The sequence below is a fragment of the Orycteropus afer genome, unplaced genomic scaffold, assembly GCF_000298275.1.
Source record: "Orycteropus afer afer isolate SDZICR_OR568_19922 unplaced genomic scaffold, OryAfe1.0 scaffold00420, whole genome shotgun sequence".
Taxonomy (NCBI): domain Eukaryota; kingdom Metazoa; phylum Chordata; class Mammalia; order Tubulidentata; family Orycteropodidae; genus Orycteropus; species Orycteropus afer.
Window position 1 is genome coordinate 2,248,748 of NW_006922007.1, and position 15,064 is coordinate 2,263,811.

At 47.0% G+C, this 15,064-nt stretch overlaps 1 protein-coding gene across 1 annotated transcript; it reads left to right on the forward strand.

The window, feature by feature from the left end:
- The first annotated feature begins 214 nt into the window (after nt 1–214).
- Nucleotides 215–12,201, forward strand: YWHAH (tyrosine 3-monooxygenase/tryptophan 5-monooxygenase activation protein eta). Its single transcript, XM_007953953.2, has 2 exons — nt 215–301; nt 11,548–12,201. Exons 1-2 carry the CDS (start codon nt 215–217, stop codon nt 12,199–12,201), a joined length of 741 nt encoding a protein of 246 aa, XP_007952144.1.
- The last annotated feature ends 2,863 nt before the right edge of the window (nt 12,202–15,064 follow it).

Below are 15,064 nucleotides of genomic sequence, written 5' to 3' on the forward strand. Positions count from 1 at the left end.
CCTCCGCTACCCCCGCGGGCCGCCTCTCTCCCTCGGCCGCGTCCTCGGTGGAGCCACAGCGTGCCGGGCGAGCCAGTGAACGAGGGAGCGCGGCGCTGCCTGCAGCCTCGGGGCGGCCGGAGCCAGTGCGCGCGCGCGGCGGCCTCCGCGGCGATCGGGAGCGGCGAGCAAGTGAGCGAGCGAGCAGTGCGGGGCGAGGCGAGACCAGACGACAATGGGGGACCGAGAGCAGCTGCTGCAGCGGGCGCGGCTGGCCGAGCAGGCGGAACGCTACGACGACATGGCCTCCGCCATGAAGGCGGTGAGCACGGCGGGGCCCGGGCGACTAGCGGGGCCCCCGCGGGGAAAGGGAAGGTCGGCTAGTAGGGTTGCGCTCTGGCCCGGGGTGCCTCCGCAGGGCGCGGCCGCCCGCCCGTATCCCGCGCTTCCCGCGCTCGCCGGGCGCCCCGCCATTTCCTGCGGTCGGCCTGGGTCTGGGGTCTGCGGGTAGGGAGCTGCTCGGGTCGCACGTGCTGCCCCGCGAGGGATAAGCCCCGGTGTTCCCACCCGGGCGGTGGGCGGGGGTCGCCGCAGCCCCGCTAGGAACCCTGGGGAGGGGCAGGCGGTGCCCGAGAGAGCTGAGGGAGCCACAGTCCTCTTTCCAGACCCTTCTACGGGCACCTGGGGCCCTGCGCCCTCATCTCCTCCCACCCCCACTTGGTAACCTGCAACCACCGAGCGAGTGGCACCCTGTCTCCTGCTTTTGTCTGTCTCGGTGACCCGAAGTCAGTGTAATTCCGATCTCTCTGGCTCTGCTCGCCCGAATTGTTCTCATTCCACCTTCCCACGCCCGACTCGGGCTTTGTGTGCGGAGACACCCTCCCCTGCAGCCGCGGTGCGAGGGCGGGCAGGGGACCCGCTCTGTGACCCGGGTGCGATGCGGCGCCCAGGTGCCTGGAGATTCCAGTGAGACGTGACTTCTAGGTGAGACGAACCTGTGTACCTTTGCTTTCCCGAGAGCCTCGTAGATCGAGTCTGCAGCTTCATTTCCGGTGAAGGAGTCGTGCCAGCCACACCCTAGGAAACGCCATGGATTAGACAGGACCTGCGTTTCTGAGACTCAAAAGAGTTCCGGTTCTCCTCGCCCGTCCCTGCCTTTGCACATTATTTTACGTTTTCTCTAAACAGACATTACTTCTTTATGCCTCAAGGTCATACGGTGGTAGAGCTACAATTGGGGCCACCAACCTGCTACGTTCTTTTACAACCTCCCCAGACCTAGGAAGATCTTGCCCCACCTTAGACCTAAAGATTGAACTACTCTACGGGTGCAATTCAGAAATCTGCGTTTTAACCGGTTCTGACAGGTTTTAGCCGGCTTAGGTGTTAGAGTTACTGCGCTGGGTTATAGCTCATTTGTCATTTGCCCCTTCCAGTGGCTTTGTGAAGGGATTTTTTTTTTTTTTTAAAAAAAAAAAAAAAAAAAAATCCACAGGGTCCCTAAAATTTCAGATTCTTTTGAAATGCCCATTTTGAAAAGGCTTTTTGATATTGAAAACAATATAAGATACTTGCTTGAGGCAAATTTTTAGGGTTATCCAGGTACTGGAGAGGTCCACATTCTGTGGTGTCCTTGTTACCTATTGACAGAGTTGTCTCTGGAAACTAACAACAGCTGTACGCCCCTCTATGGATTCACTGGTGGTCCTGGTGTGAGCATTGTAGCATGCTGTTGTTGGACAGGAGCTTTTCATCCAACCAGGGCATGATCCAAGTGTGGGGTCCGAAGCGTTTGTACTTTTGAGGATCCTTTTGATGAAATGAAATACAAAAATACATTGGCTTTGCAAATTTGATAGAAAGAGGGCTGGTTATGTGAACGTGTTTCCTCGGAAACAGCCCTGAAGCGTCAGTTTTCTCTGAGAGAACATCACCTTAGTCCACACAGCAAGTCACATTTAAGTGAACCTCCTCTCCCCTACCTGAGTGGTACTGGGACAGTGCAGGCTGAGAGGCCTTTCCTTGGCACATTTTTGGGAGGCAGCTTGCTTGCCAAGGCCGTGGTGTTTGGAGATATTTGAGGAATAAAGATGTTGAAGAAAATAAGTAGGGCTGGGGCATGAAGGAAGATGAAGTGAAGTGTAGGAAAGAGATCTGGAGGATACGTTCTGGAGCTAAAAGAAAACGTGAGGCCGCTTGAAATGGGAAGTAAGTAAAGCATGGGGAAAGGTTAGCAATCACAGTGAAATTTGGGCCAAGAAAAAAATGAGCTTTCCGGTCTTCCTCAGCAGGCTTAGAAAATGCTATCCTGCAGCAAAGCTACTTCAGTCCACAGATTCTTTTCTGAAGCCTTAAGGTAGCATTTTGCAAGCTAATGGGCTTTTCACTCTTGGAAATCTGTAATTCCTCTGTCTGAAATGACTGATGGGTTGGGCAAAGCAGACAGCATTGAAAATCCAATCCAGACTTTAATTACATTATCTCAGAATTGTGATAAACTCTTATCTCAAGGAAACTCCTATTAAAAGATAACTTTTTGTCTGTTTCGTTTATTTAAACAATTATTTTTTGTCCTCTCAATCAATGGATATCTTTGTTGGAAAGGACTTGGCAGGGATCCATGGGGAACAGTTTCTTTTATTTTCTTATTAAGGTGCTGTTTGTGTACTGAGTTCTTCATACATGTTAGGGGGAAGACTCCCTGTTGCATTAATATTAACAGGCCTTCATTAGAACATTTGGAAAAGCTCTGAATTCTAGTAACCCTCTGGGCTTAACGTAGATTCTTTTCAGAATGGTGGGTGGGCAGGTAAATGGACTGCTCTGGGGGGCACTGAGCAGGACACTTGAGCGAGGGGATGTCCTGGTGCCACCGCTCTGCTGCTCAGCCCTAACATCTTTGGTCTCAGTTTCCCTGAAGTGTCAGGAATGTGGGTGTTACTAACAAGTCACTTCCCAGCCTTTCGTCCACTAACTTGTTCCCTATTTTCTTTGTAATTTAAATGGTCACCTATTAATACTGCCTGCCTGTAATGACTGATGTTCCTTATGCTCCCAGCATCACCTGGAGGATGGTGTCGGTAAGCTTTGAGAAAAATGATGCATATTGGAAACAATAGTGTTAACCTCAGATCTGTTGAGAACTCTAGTGTCCTGCCTCGCCCCATAATTTGAAGAGGCAAGAATTGAATTGAATTGAAGTAAAGGAATATCTGTAAGGTCTCCTCATGTATCTAGTAGCTTTTGTCATGTTTTGGACCTAGAATGTAACAGTGGGATGAAGCGTTTTGGAAGATTCTAGAACCCCAGTCCTTTCTAGGTGAGGCTTTGAATAACTTCCCACAATTCATAATCTCTAAAATATTGGTGTAATACCATTTTAGGAGAACTGAAATCAAACTATGAAGTAGGATCAAAATGTTAGTCCGTAAAACGAAATGATTTAAGGATAAATAATCAGATGGCTTTCTGGGGAATATTCATGGATAGAAATAATTTAGTCATATCTCGTACTGTCCTAAATCCTCTATATTATATTAAAATATACATTAGCAGTAATTTTGAAGCTATAAAACAGGGATTGTTTGGGAAAGCATGGTGTGTTTTAACACTTGATACGGCATTGACGATAATCTTTATAAAGAAAAGGGAGAAATGTCTGAGAGACTTGAGGGATAGCTATAGCAATCTTACGTGCAGGAAACAAAGCTGCACCGTTAGGAAACGAGTCGGAGAGGAAGAGGCACTTGGCCTAACCAGTGGCACAAGGCTATTATTCCAGCAGCTGTGAGATTATAGGAAGTGGGGAATGAGCAGGTGGTATGTAAGGGAGAGCAGGGTGCTGAGTGGCCCAGGGCGAGACATCGATGGGCTGCAGATGATAAAAATAAGGGTGGTCCTGAGGTGTACTAAAATTGTGGTTAAAAGTCACATTGCCAGTAGAATTTGAAGTACAGGCATTCACTGGAGACTTGTGGTTTGGTTCTAGATGATCACAATAAAGTGAGTCAGATGAATTATTTTGGTTTCCCAGCGCATATTAAAGTTACATTTACACTATACGGTAGTTTTAAAGGAGCAGTGGTGGCGTAGTGCCTAAGGTATTTGACTGCTAACCAGAAGGCAGGCAGTTCAAACCCACCAGCCGCTCACTCATTGGAAGACTGGGCAGTCTACTTCTGTAGAGATACTGGCTTGGAAACCCAAAGAGGGGTCGCTATGAGTCGGAATTGACTTGACGGCGGTGAGTCTGGTTTTGTTTCTAGTTTTAAAACGGAAGCTCTGGTGACGTATTGCCCATGGCATTTGACTGCTAACCAGAAGGTTGGCAATTCAAACTCACCAGCCACTACTCGGAAGGAAGACTGGGCAATCGACTTCTATAGAGATACTGCCTTGGAAACCCAGGAGGGGTCGCTATAGTAGCAAACAAATACAGAGTGAGTACATGCTGTTGTAATAATGGTGCTCATAGAATTGCTAGGTGCGGGGTTGCCACAAACCTTCAATTTGTAAAAATAACAAAAACCTGCAGTATCTTCCAAGTGCAGTAAAATGAAGCTCAGTGAAACAAGTTATGCTCATATATAAAAGCAAGTGACCTTGTTTCCCACTAATTGGTTAACTGTCGTATAATTATCACCATTATGAATGTGAGGAGGAAGGGCGGCTCTGGCTTCTTGCCGTCATCTGAAGGAAAGGGCACTGAAGGTGGCAGGTCCTGGGTGGCACAGATGATGAGTGTGCCCAACTGCTACCTGAAAGGTTGGTGGTTTGAGTCTGCCCAGAGGTGCCCCGGAAGAAAGGCCTGGTGATCTGATTGCAAACCCTGTGAAGCGCACCTCTCTTCCGCCACATCGGGTTGCCATGCGTGGGAATCAGCCGGATGGACGGCAACTAGGAGTGGCGGGAGCTGACAGTTCACGTAGCTTTGCTGCCCTGACGTGGGGGGAGTGTGGGTTTGTTCAGGGGCCTTGTCTCACAGCCAGTGACCTACTACCACACCTTTCAAGAAAGCACAACTGTTTCTTTGGGATTTTACATTAGTGGTAAACTGCAGTGTCATACTTTACCAGAAATATCATCTGGGAAAGGGGCTACCCCTAATGTTTTCCTTGTTAGACAGTTAATCGAGTGAACTGAATTTTCTTTATCATTTAACTTACTAGGTACTCAGTAAATGTTAGCTGTTAGTCCTTAACGTGTATTTTCATTTAATCTTTATAACAACTCCAGATGGATACTGTTATTAACTCCATTTTACAAATGGGGGGAATGAGGTTTAGCGACAAACCCCCTCACAGTCCAGCTCCTAGGCTGTGAAGCCAAGAGTCGAACTCTCGAATTTAGAGGGCACACTTTAACCCCTGTGTGATACTGCCCCGTGAGGCTAAGTGATGGTATTTCTAGTACATTTGGCTGTAACTGGTGACCAAATTCTGAGTATTTTGCACAAGTGAGCTTATTAAACTTAAACGATTTCATCCATTGGGCATAAGTGATTTTTTTTTTCCCCCCAAACTTGATTGAAAACAGGACATACCGCTTCCAGATGTTAGAGCAGGGACCAGGGACGCGTGAAAGACACACTCACATACCTGGCTTTTGTTCTCCTGAGGGCCAGGAGTGGTTTTGTTCCCCCCCCACCACCACCACCTTAAGCAAGGTATTGCCTTTGTGCTCCTGCTGTGGATTCAGAAGTGTGGGATTGCTGAATGTTACTTGAGGTATTTTAAGAAGTAGATTCATACCTGTCTAGGTACCAGTTCTCCCACGTTGCCGTTAGTGTGTTTTATAAACCTGTAAGGCCCACGTTTCAGTCTCCAGGTGGCAGTTAAAATTGCTCCTGTGTCCCAGCCGAGGCAGCCTGTCTCCCTAGTCTTGTGCTCCTCCCACTCCTTGCGATGGTGGCATTGCCTTCTTTGGTGGTGGGTGTTGGCACTTGCCTACGATAGGAACCTGGCACGGCTTCTGAGGCTTTGTGTCCTGGGGCCTCCGGGAACAGAAGCATGCAGTAATGCGGTTCACATGGTGTTGTGTTTGATCCTACGAAAATGTTCCCTTCTGTCAAAAACAGGACAAAGGAAGTCTCGACTACCATTACGGTCGGTTGTTCCGGTTGTTCTTAGGTGCTGCCAACTTGGCTTCAACTCACAGGGATCCCATATATGGCAGAACTAAACACTGCCTGGTCCTGCACATCCTCACCGTTGTTGCTGGGATGCAGCCAGTGTCAGTCCGTCTTGCTGAGGGTCTTCCTCTCTTCAGCTGACCCCTCTACCAAGCATGACGTCCCTCTCTAGGGACTGGTCCCTCCTGAGACATGTCCAGAGCACAGGAGACCAAGTCTTGCTGTCTTCACCTCCAAGGAGCATGCTGGCTGTCCTTTTTCCAAGACCCATCTGTTTGTTCTTCTGGCAGTCCATGGTATATTCCATATTTTTCACCAACACCGTAATTCAGAGGCATCATGTCTTTGGTCTTCCTTGTTCATTGTCCAGCTTCTGCATGCTTCAGCTTGGAGTGGATATTAATTACCTAAGTCTGTCCTGTTTCGTGGCCTCATAGACTGCAGCCTGGCCCTGGTGTGGGTAGGGGACTCAGCCAAACCCGGGCTTGGGGTGTGTGCCTTGTCCATTGGCCAGGAGGGAGTGGTCTTTCCAGGCCTGGGCAAGTGGTGACTGATGGCGGGTGCGCTGCCAGCTGGAGGGGGCAGGCAGGATCCTCCCTTGCAGGGCATTGGAGCTCGGGGCAGTGATTTTGTCCCCGTAGCTCCCTTTATACATTCTCAGGGTTCTCCCAGGAAGCTGGAAGATTTTATGACGTGTTCATGTTTATGTAATTATTCACGCGAATCGTTTTCTGTTACAGACTCCTCAACGGCGAGCTTGTTGGTAGCACGTGGGTGTGCCTGACTGTAAAGGATGAGATGGGAGTGCTTGCCAGTGTGCATGGAGGGGCGTGGAGGTGATGGTGGGCTGTGTAGGACAAGAGCTGTGAAGTGAGACCCCCCCTCACTTTGATGACAGGGCCTGGCAGCTGCTCGGTGTGATCTGTGGTATTGGATGATCCCAGATAGAGAAATCTGACTTTTCCCAAGTAGTCCTCGTGCTATTTTTGGCAGTGGATCTATTTTTACTTAGAAACAGCATAGTTGATGGCCTTGTGAGCAGTGGGTGGAGGCCATTAGGGGTTTCTGAGTAAGCGAATGGTGTTTTGGGAAGATGAAGGAATCAGAAACAAGCCAGGTTCTGAAGCTTTGTGGGTATCTCTGGAGCAGAGAAAATGGGTGAAGGGGGTGCCTTGGGGTTGGGAGCTGGTACAGCTGCTGCCTTCTGAGGTGAGGATGCCTATAAAGTGACTGATTGGCGGGGTCCAGTGGACGCTAAAGGAAGGGGAGAGGAGGGCCCCCAGTCATTCCCATTGGGAGGGTGTGAGTGGGACGGGAGGGTGAGCGGGAGACGGAGAAGGTAGAGTGGCTGTGAGCGGAGGTGGGGCTGTAGCCACATGAAGACGTGGTGACTTGGTGCCCTAGAGTGGCTGTCCACGGGCAACTGATTTGTGATGGAAATCAGTGTTGTAATTGGTGGAAAGAAAAGTGAGGGCCATTCTTCTTTCAGAAATGTGCCTCGTGTTTGGTTCGTGTTCCTGATTAGAAACTATTTGGAAATTTAGGATTGTAAAGATGCAACCGATCCCATCGTCATAGAGTCTGCAGATGGTGACTGAGTGTGGCTGGGCCCTGTTGGGTTACTGTTTTCCCTTCTGTTATGTGCCACTGTCTCTCTCGGTCTGTGACTGAGCTTCTTCGGGCTCCTCTCTTGGTGTTTCACGTGTTGGGAATTAAACCGAAACCAAAGCCTGCTGCCATTGTGTTGATTCCGACGCACAGTGACCCCCACTGGGTTCCCAAGGCAGTAAATCTTTACAGAAGTTGGATCCCTCATCTTCCTGCTGTGGCATGGCTGGTGGGCTTGAACTGCTGACTGGTTTGAACTGGTTGGCAGTCAGATGCATTAGGCACTGCACCACCAGGGCTATTTGTTGGGAACTAGCGGTAACTAAAATTAATGGAGGTTATTCAGACCCTCTGATTTCACTTAGGTCTGTAATTTTCCACACTAGGGGAGACTCCCAGCTTTCTTGAGTTATCTGATTAAGGAACAAACTACCTTTATTCCACAAGTTTCCTTGTTAACTGAGTTGTAACCCCAGGAGTATTAAGAAACACTTCTTTATTTACACATGCCCAGTAATGGCCTAGTCAGGCCCTGGCTGGGCTTCTGAGAGCCGTGTTTGCTTGCTTATGTTAGTCACCCTCAGCTGATGTCGAGAGTGATTCACTCAGACTGGCAGGCGACCAGATGATTGTTACGTAAACATTCATATGCCCAGTAAATGGTTTTTCTTGTTAAGGTGTCATTGTAAATATCACCAATGGCCATTTTGGGCAGTTTGTTCCTGTTCCTGATGAAGAAAGGATAAGCGCCATGAATTCCTGAAACCCACAGACACACCCGAAACTTCCTTGACGCCAGTAGTATCGGCCTCCTGCCTTAACTGCATACACCTTTTATTGATGCGCAAGAAAAATGGACTCTCGAGATATTTGGGGCCAAAGGTGGCCTTGGAGATCATTTCGGCCAGTCCCCCTTATTTTACATTGTTGTGTGTTTTCAAGTAGATCTTGATTCATAGTGACCCTATAGGACAGAGTGTAACTTAGCTCATAGGGTTTCCGAGGCTGTAATCTCTATGGAAGCAGACTGCTACATCTTTCTCCCATGGAGTAGCTGTTGTTGTTATTTGCCGTCCAGTCGGCCCCAACTCATAGCTACCCCTCCTTGGGTTTCCGAGGCAGTATCACTATGGAAGTAGGATTGCCCAACCTTCCTTCCGAGGAGTGGCTGGTGGGTTTGAACCGCCAGCCTTCTGGTTAGCAGTCAAGTGCCTTAGGCACTATGCTACCAGAGCTCCTAGTGGGTTTAAACTGCTGACTTTTGGGTTAGCAGCTGAGTGCTTTAACCACTGTTCCCCCAGGACACCGCCCTGTTTTACATTGGATGCCCAGAAAGGTGCTGATTTGTTCAGGCTCACATAGCTAGCACAGGCTAAGCAAGATGTCTTAGTAATTGAACTGCAGCCTGTACTATTGAACTATTCATACATAGAATCTGCACTCAGATCTGCACTCTGGGGTTTAATGACACACTCTGGAAAGTCAGCCTGGTGTGTCTTTGCAAGTCTGACAAGAGCAGCTTTATTCTTCAGAGGATGGAGTAAACTGTGACTCGTCAATGGACATCATTGGCAGTGAATGTCAAGGTTGTCTTAGTGGATTCAATCACAGCAAGATCGCAGAAGCTCCAGATTCTGTTCTGGCTTCCTGTGTTGTGTTACGGAATAGCGCCGTAGAAGAGTGAGTCATTCTAGAGGATGTGCGCAGTCTGAGGTTTGTCGGAGTACTACTTGGGACGGAATTCTGATTGGGGTTGCTTCCTTAAAAGACCAAACTCAAGTATCTACAAAGTCTCTTTCTGTTCCCAGTAGGCAAATGGGAGTGTGTGTGTATTTAAAGGCACTCTTACTGGTTGGCTTACAAGTCTAAAGCTGGATTTGAAGGAAAATTTTGGGTTAGGAAAGAGAAGACCCCTTCCTCCCCCACTGGGGCAGTCATGGAGATGTGGAGGGTAGTGTGTGTGTATAAGGAGTGAGGCAGGCAGCCCATCTGGGGGGTGGTAAGGGGTGACTTGTGGCCAAAGACCACATTGAAGAGGGCAGTGGGGTTGGGTTGATTGATTAGGAGTGGAGGAGAGGTACAACCCCAGGTTTAAGGATTTGCTTGCAGTAAGAGAGTAAGAGTTATGGGCTGAGGAAATGGGGGCAAGGGGAGCTGGTACTTTGCTTCTGTTGGGCAGGGGGCGTTGCTGATACATAGCTGTTTATGTCCTGAGAACTTGGCACCAATTTTCTAATTTTATATTTAATAATGACATTTGTTAACGTTCTTGAACCTCTGGTTCCCAATTTAGCATGTCTTCTGTGATTAAAATTTCTGACTCTCTACTGCTCAGTCTTCTCAATCCATTTTAATCATGTCTTTTGAATATGCTGTTACTACCTTCCCATACCAAACTATGCTTTTCCCCTCTGTTGGAAGAGGTTCTGTCCTTACAGTTTAAGTAAAACTTCTTTTTAGTTTTGTGCTTAATGACTTCTTAACTGTTTCGTTTTTAAAATTTGTTGTTTTAATCAAAGGCCTTTAGCCAGAAGATCCTGTCATTAAGGACTCCACCTCTGTTAAGGATGATGCAGGCTCTTTCGAGAGCTTATGAAATGCTCTTGGTCAGTTTAACAAGTAAGTGGCTTTGCTGGGGCCCAGACAAGGTGTTTTGGTTCCAAGTCCAGCACTCTTTCTACCAATTACATAGCTGGTTCACTTGGAGACTGAGCAGTAGAGAGTCCGAAGTTTTAAACAACTCAGGAAATTTTAACACTTCCATTTAAAATAATTGACACTTCTCCTCAGGCAGGGCATCCTGTCAGGTCAAAGAATGGCTGTGCTTCCTTTTAGCTGTGGCCAAGTGCACTTAACTGTCACTAATGCATTGCTCTCCTTTTTGACTTGGGGCAGGGCAGAGAGTAACAGTGAGCTTCTGTGTGTAAGCAGAGTTCTAGCTGTCGCATCTGTGTGGTGTTTGATTTCGTCTCTGAAACTCCTGTCATCTGCTCTTAGGTATCTGAGATGTGGTTGGTTCTCTTGAGTCTAAAACTGGAGGTAGGATCCTGACCAGACTAACATTCGATCATTATTGCCCATTGGACAAGGCTTTTCCTCAGGTACTTCCTGTTAAGTACCACCACCTTACCACCTTTCCGTGATTTCCTCTCTCCCTGTACCTCTCCTAGAGGAACTCTGGTGGCATAGCTGGTCAGACATAGGGCTGCTAACTAGAAGGTCGGCTATTCAAACCCATCAGCTGCTCTGTGGGAGGAAGATGAAGCAGTCTTCTTCTGTAAAGATGGACAGCCTTGGAAACGGGCTGGGGGTCGCTCTGATCTGAATAGACTCCATGGCAGTGGGATTTTTTATACCTCTATCAAGATAAAGGCAGCATCATTTAAGACCCAGATTCTAAGTTTCTCTGGCCCTTATCATTTCCTGTTTTGGGTTTCAAGTATTTATCTCTTCTATTGGGCTACATAAGGAGTTCTGGTGGTGTAGTGGTTGAGGCATTTGACTGCTAACCAAAAAGTCAGTGGTTCAAACTCATCAGCTGCTCCGAGGAAGAAAGATGGGTCAGTTTCCTTCCGTAAAGATTCACAGCCTTGGAAACCTGATGGGGGGGGGGGTGTCACTGTGAGTTGGAACTGACTCAGTGGCAGTGTTGTCCCCCCCACCCCCAGTTGGACTACATACAGTTTTTTTCAAGTAGGATCCTATTCTCCGAAGTGCCTTGTCCAGAATCCTGTTTTTGAGATGGGTTGTGTCAACTGGATTGAATGGAAGGTTTCTTCCCAAGATTTTCAGACTTGGCTCTCAATGTTTATCTTTTTGGGGTTTTGCAGGTGACAGAGCTCAATGAGCCACTCTCCAACGAAGACAGAAACCTTCTCTCTGTGGCCTACAAGAATGTGGTTGGTGCCAGGCGATCTTCGTGGAGGGTCATCAGTAGCATCGAGCAGAAAACAATGGCTGATGGGAACGAAAAGAAGTTGGAGAAGGTGAAAGCCTACCGGGAGAAGATTGAGAAAGAGCTGGAGACAGTTTGCAATGATGTCCTGGCTCTGCTTGACAAGTTCCTCATCAAGAACTGCAATGATTTCCAGTACGAGAGCAAGGTGTTTTACCTGAAAATGAAAGGTGATTACTACCGCTACTTGGCAGAGGTAGCTTCCGGAGAGAAGAAAAACAGTGTGGTTGAAGCTTCGGAGGCTGCCTATAAGGAAGCCTTCGAAATCAGCAAAGAGCACATGCAGCCCACGCACCCCATCCGGCTGGGCCTGGCCCTCAACTTCTCCGTGTTCTACTACGAGATCCAGAATGCGCCTGAGCAGGCCTGCCTCCTAGCCAAACAAGCCTTTGACGATGCCATAGCGGAGCTGGACACACTAAACGAGGATTCCTATAAGGACTCCACGCTCATCATGCAGTTGCTACGAGACAACCTCACCCTCTGGACGAGCGACCAGCAGGATGAAGAAGCCGGAGAAGGCAACTGAAGCTCCCTCGGGTCCCTGGCTCTTTCTTCACCCACCACCCTTGTCATCACCGATTCTTCCCTGCCACAGTCACTAAATATCTAGTGCTAAACCCATCTGTATCAGCAGCACAGCTACTCAGATCTGCTCCCCTGTCCCTTGGGGGGCAGTTTCAGATAAACCGTCATGGGCATTGCTGGATTGATGGTTGCTTTGAGCCCCTAGGAGCTCCTTTTTTTTTTTTTTGGATTGTGCAGACAAGTGCGTTCTGAATGAGGCATTTTACTATGCCTATTGATTTATCAGGAAATCCAGGCAAAAGTAACAGGCAAGTTTAGACAGCAGAATTAGCCAACACAGGCTATAATTGATATTTAAACGATCCATTTCAAACTAAGCTGATAGTGTTTCGTTAAGCAGTACATCTTGTGCATGCAAAAATAAAAACTCACCCCCTCCCCTGCCACCTCTTTCTTCAGCTAAGGGAAAACTGTTAAGGGAAGCTGATACAAAGAGACAACTCGTCCTTCCCTTGAGCTTTATAATAAACTGTTTCAGTGAAGTTTCAGTAGCGCCTTGTTTTGCCTCTTTAAATTATGATGTGCACAAATCTTTTCAATGCAATGCATCTAAAGTTTTGATACCTGTAACTTTTTGTTTTGTTTTGTTTCTTTTTTGGTTGTGATTGTTTAAGAATCATGGATTTATTTTTTGTAACTCTTTGGCTATCGTCCTTGTGTATCCTGACAGCGCCATGCGTGTCAGCCCATCCCCTGTCAATCAAGATGGGTGATTATGAAATGCCAGACTTCTAAATTAAATGTTTGGAATTCAGTGGGTAAATAAATGCTGCTTCGGGGATATTATCTCGGTGTGGATGGTCTTGATTTCTTCCCCCTCAAGTTGCTGTTTCTGGTTACCAATTTGAATCCTGGTTTGAGTCCCTCAAACTGAAGCGTTTTTAGTATGGTACCAACGCTTTCCTGCCCTCCATTTCTGTTACGTTTTCTGTAATACATAGATAAGACTTACTAGGCTAAGGCTGATTTGTTTTTTACAGAGTTCCACGAACCTAGCTAGCGTCGTCTCTGAACCATTGTTCTTGATGGATAATTGATACCTGTAGGAGTCTAGCAGACCAACATGCTGTTTTCCGCAGTCTAGCACCTCTGTGAAGGGTGAGGTGGTCTATGTTTAACTTGGGAGGGCGTTACCCACCCTACTGCAGTGTTGGTTGATGTTTAACCCTGAAGGTAAATACTGCACTTACACATCTCACCCTCAGAGTTTCATAATGTTCTTTTGTTAGGTGTAATGAGATGAGGGGCCCAACCTGGATTTCTGAAATAAACTTTGGTAAAACATAGAGTATTCTTTAAGACAAAAGCAAGGCTTAGTCTTGAGTTTAAAGAAAAAAAGTAGTCTAATCCTGTACGCACTTTTCCCAACTGCTTTCCCCATAGGCATCTCTTGAGTCCTGGGATCGCCAGTTCATCTCTTCATTGGGTGATGTGCCACACCCATCTCAATTTTTATCACCTCCAGTGCCCCGGACTGAACATGGCTTGTTGAAGGGGGTTGGTTCACTAACACAAAGGTCTCTTAACTTACTCCTGATTAAAGCTTTGCACTAACAGGTGGAAATGGCCGTGAACCAGTCTTTGCCTTTGAACTTATATCGCGGTGGAGCATAGAAGTGTAACCTATTTTCTCATTCTGAAGTACAGATGGACTCCAGAAGCCTGTTTTAGGCTGACCTGATTTTAAGCTAAAATGGTTGCTGAGTTCCACTTCAATTAGTAGGTCAGGTATTCTAAAGCTATAAGCTTTATGTGGTTAATGCACTTGGGCTTTGGTAAACATGTGGACATACAGATCTTAGTTTGAAATGCCCTTCACAGCTGCTAAAGCACCGAAAACATTACATCTCAATAACCGTCTTGTGAAAGATTTTGCCCCCATTTCATACACGTGGAGGAGCACTGGTGGACTAGTAGTGATTAGGTGCTCGGCTGCTAACCAAAAGGTCGGCAGTTCAAACCCCCCAGCAGCTCTGTGGGAGAAAAAGGTGTCAGTTTTCATAAAGATTCAATAAAGATTTATAGCTTTGGGAACACTATAGGGCAGTTCCATAAAGATTTATAGCCTTGGGAACACTATAGGGCAAGTTCTCTGTTTTAGGGGTCACTATGAGTTGGAATTGACTTGATGGCAGCTTTTTTTTTTTTTTTTTTAAATATAGATGAGGAAACCCAGGTGCATAGGTTGCAGACCTCTTAAGTTAACACGATTAGTAAGGCACGGAGGTCCTCCACCTAAGACTTAGAAGAGTTCTGTCCTTTTTGGTGGACTTGAGCATGCCATGCTGCTAAGTCTCTGGGCAACCTTGGCAAACCACACAGATTTTGAGGCTCAAGTGTCTCACTTTTTAAGAAATTGGATTATATGTTTTAATTCAACTCAAAGTAGTTGGTATAAAGCACTCTGTTGTGAGACTGGAGGTGGGTGAGAGAGTATGGACATGCCTAATTGTAATTAACCCCATAAGTGATCAATGGGATGCTATGAGAAGACCCAAGAGGGAGCTTTAGATAAATAGTGTGAATCTGAGACTTTACTGTGTAATCTCAAATTTGTTTCCTTCTACTCTATACACTTGGGATGTTGTCTTAGTTATCTAGTGCTGCTATAACAAATACTACAAGTCGATGGCTTTAACATACAGTTTAGGAGACCAGAAGTCCAAATTCAGGGCACCAACTCTATGGGAAAGCTTTCTCAGCTCTGGGGAATGGTCCTTGTCTCTGAGCTGCTGCTCCCAGGTTATCTTCATAGGGTTTGGCATCTCTTCCCCCATTTCTGCTTCTCCATTATTTGTTTAATA

Excerpts from the sequence above, each read along its gene's own strand:
- YWHAH (XM_007953953.2), top strand. The coding sequence starts at position 215 with ATGGGGGACCGAGAGCAGCTGCTGCAGCGGGCGCGGCTGGCCGAGCAG. Across the intron at positions 302-11,547 it reads TGGCCTCCGCCATGAAGGCG|GTGACAGAGCTCAATGAGCC; the intron begins GTGAGCACGGCG and ends GGGGTTTTGCAG.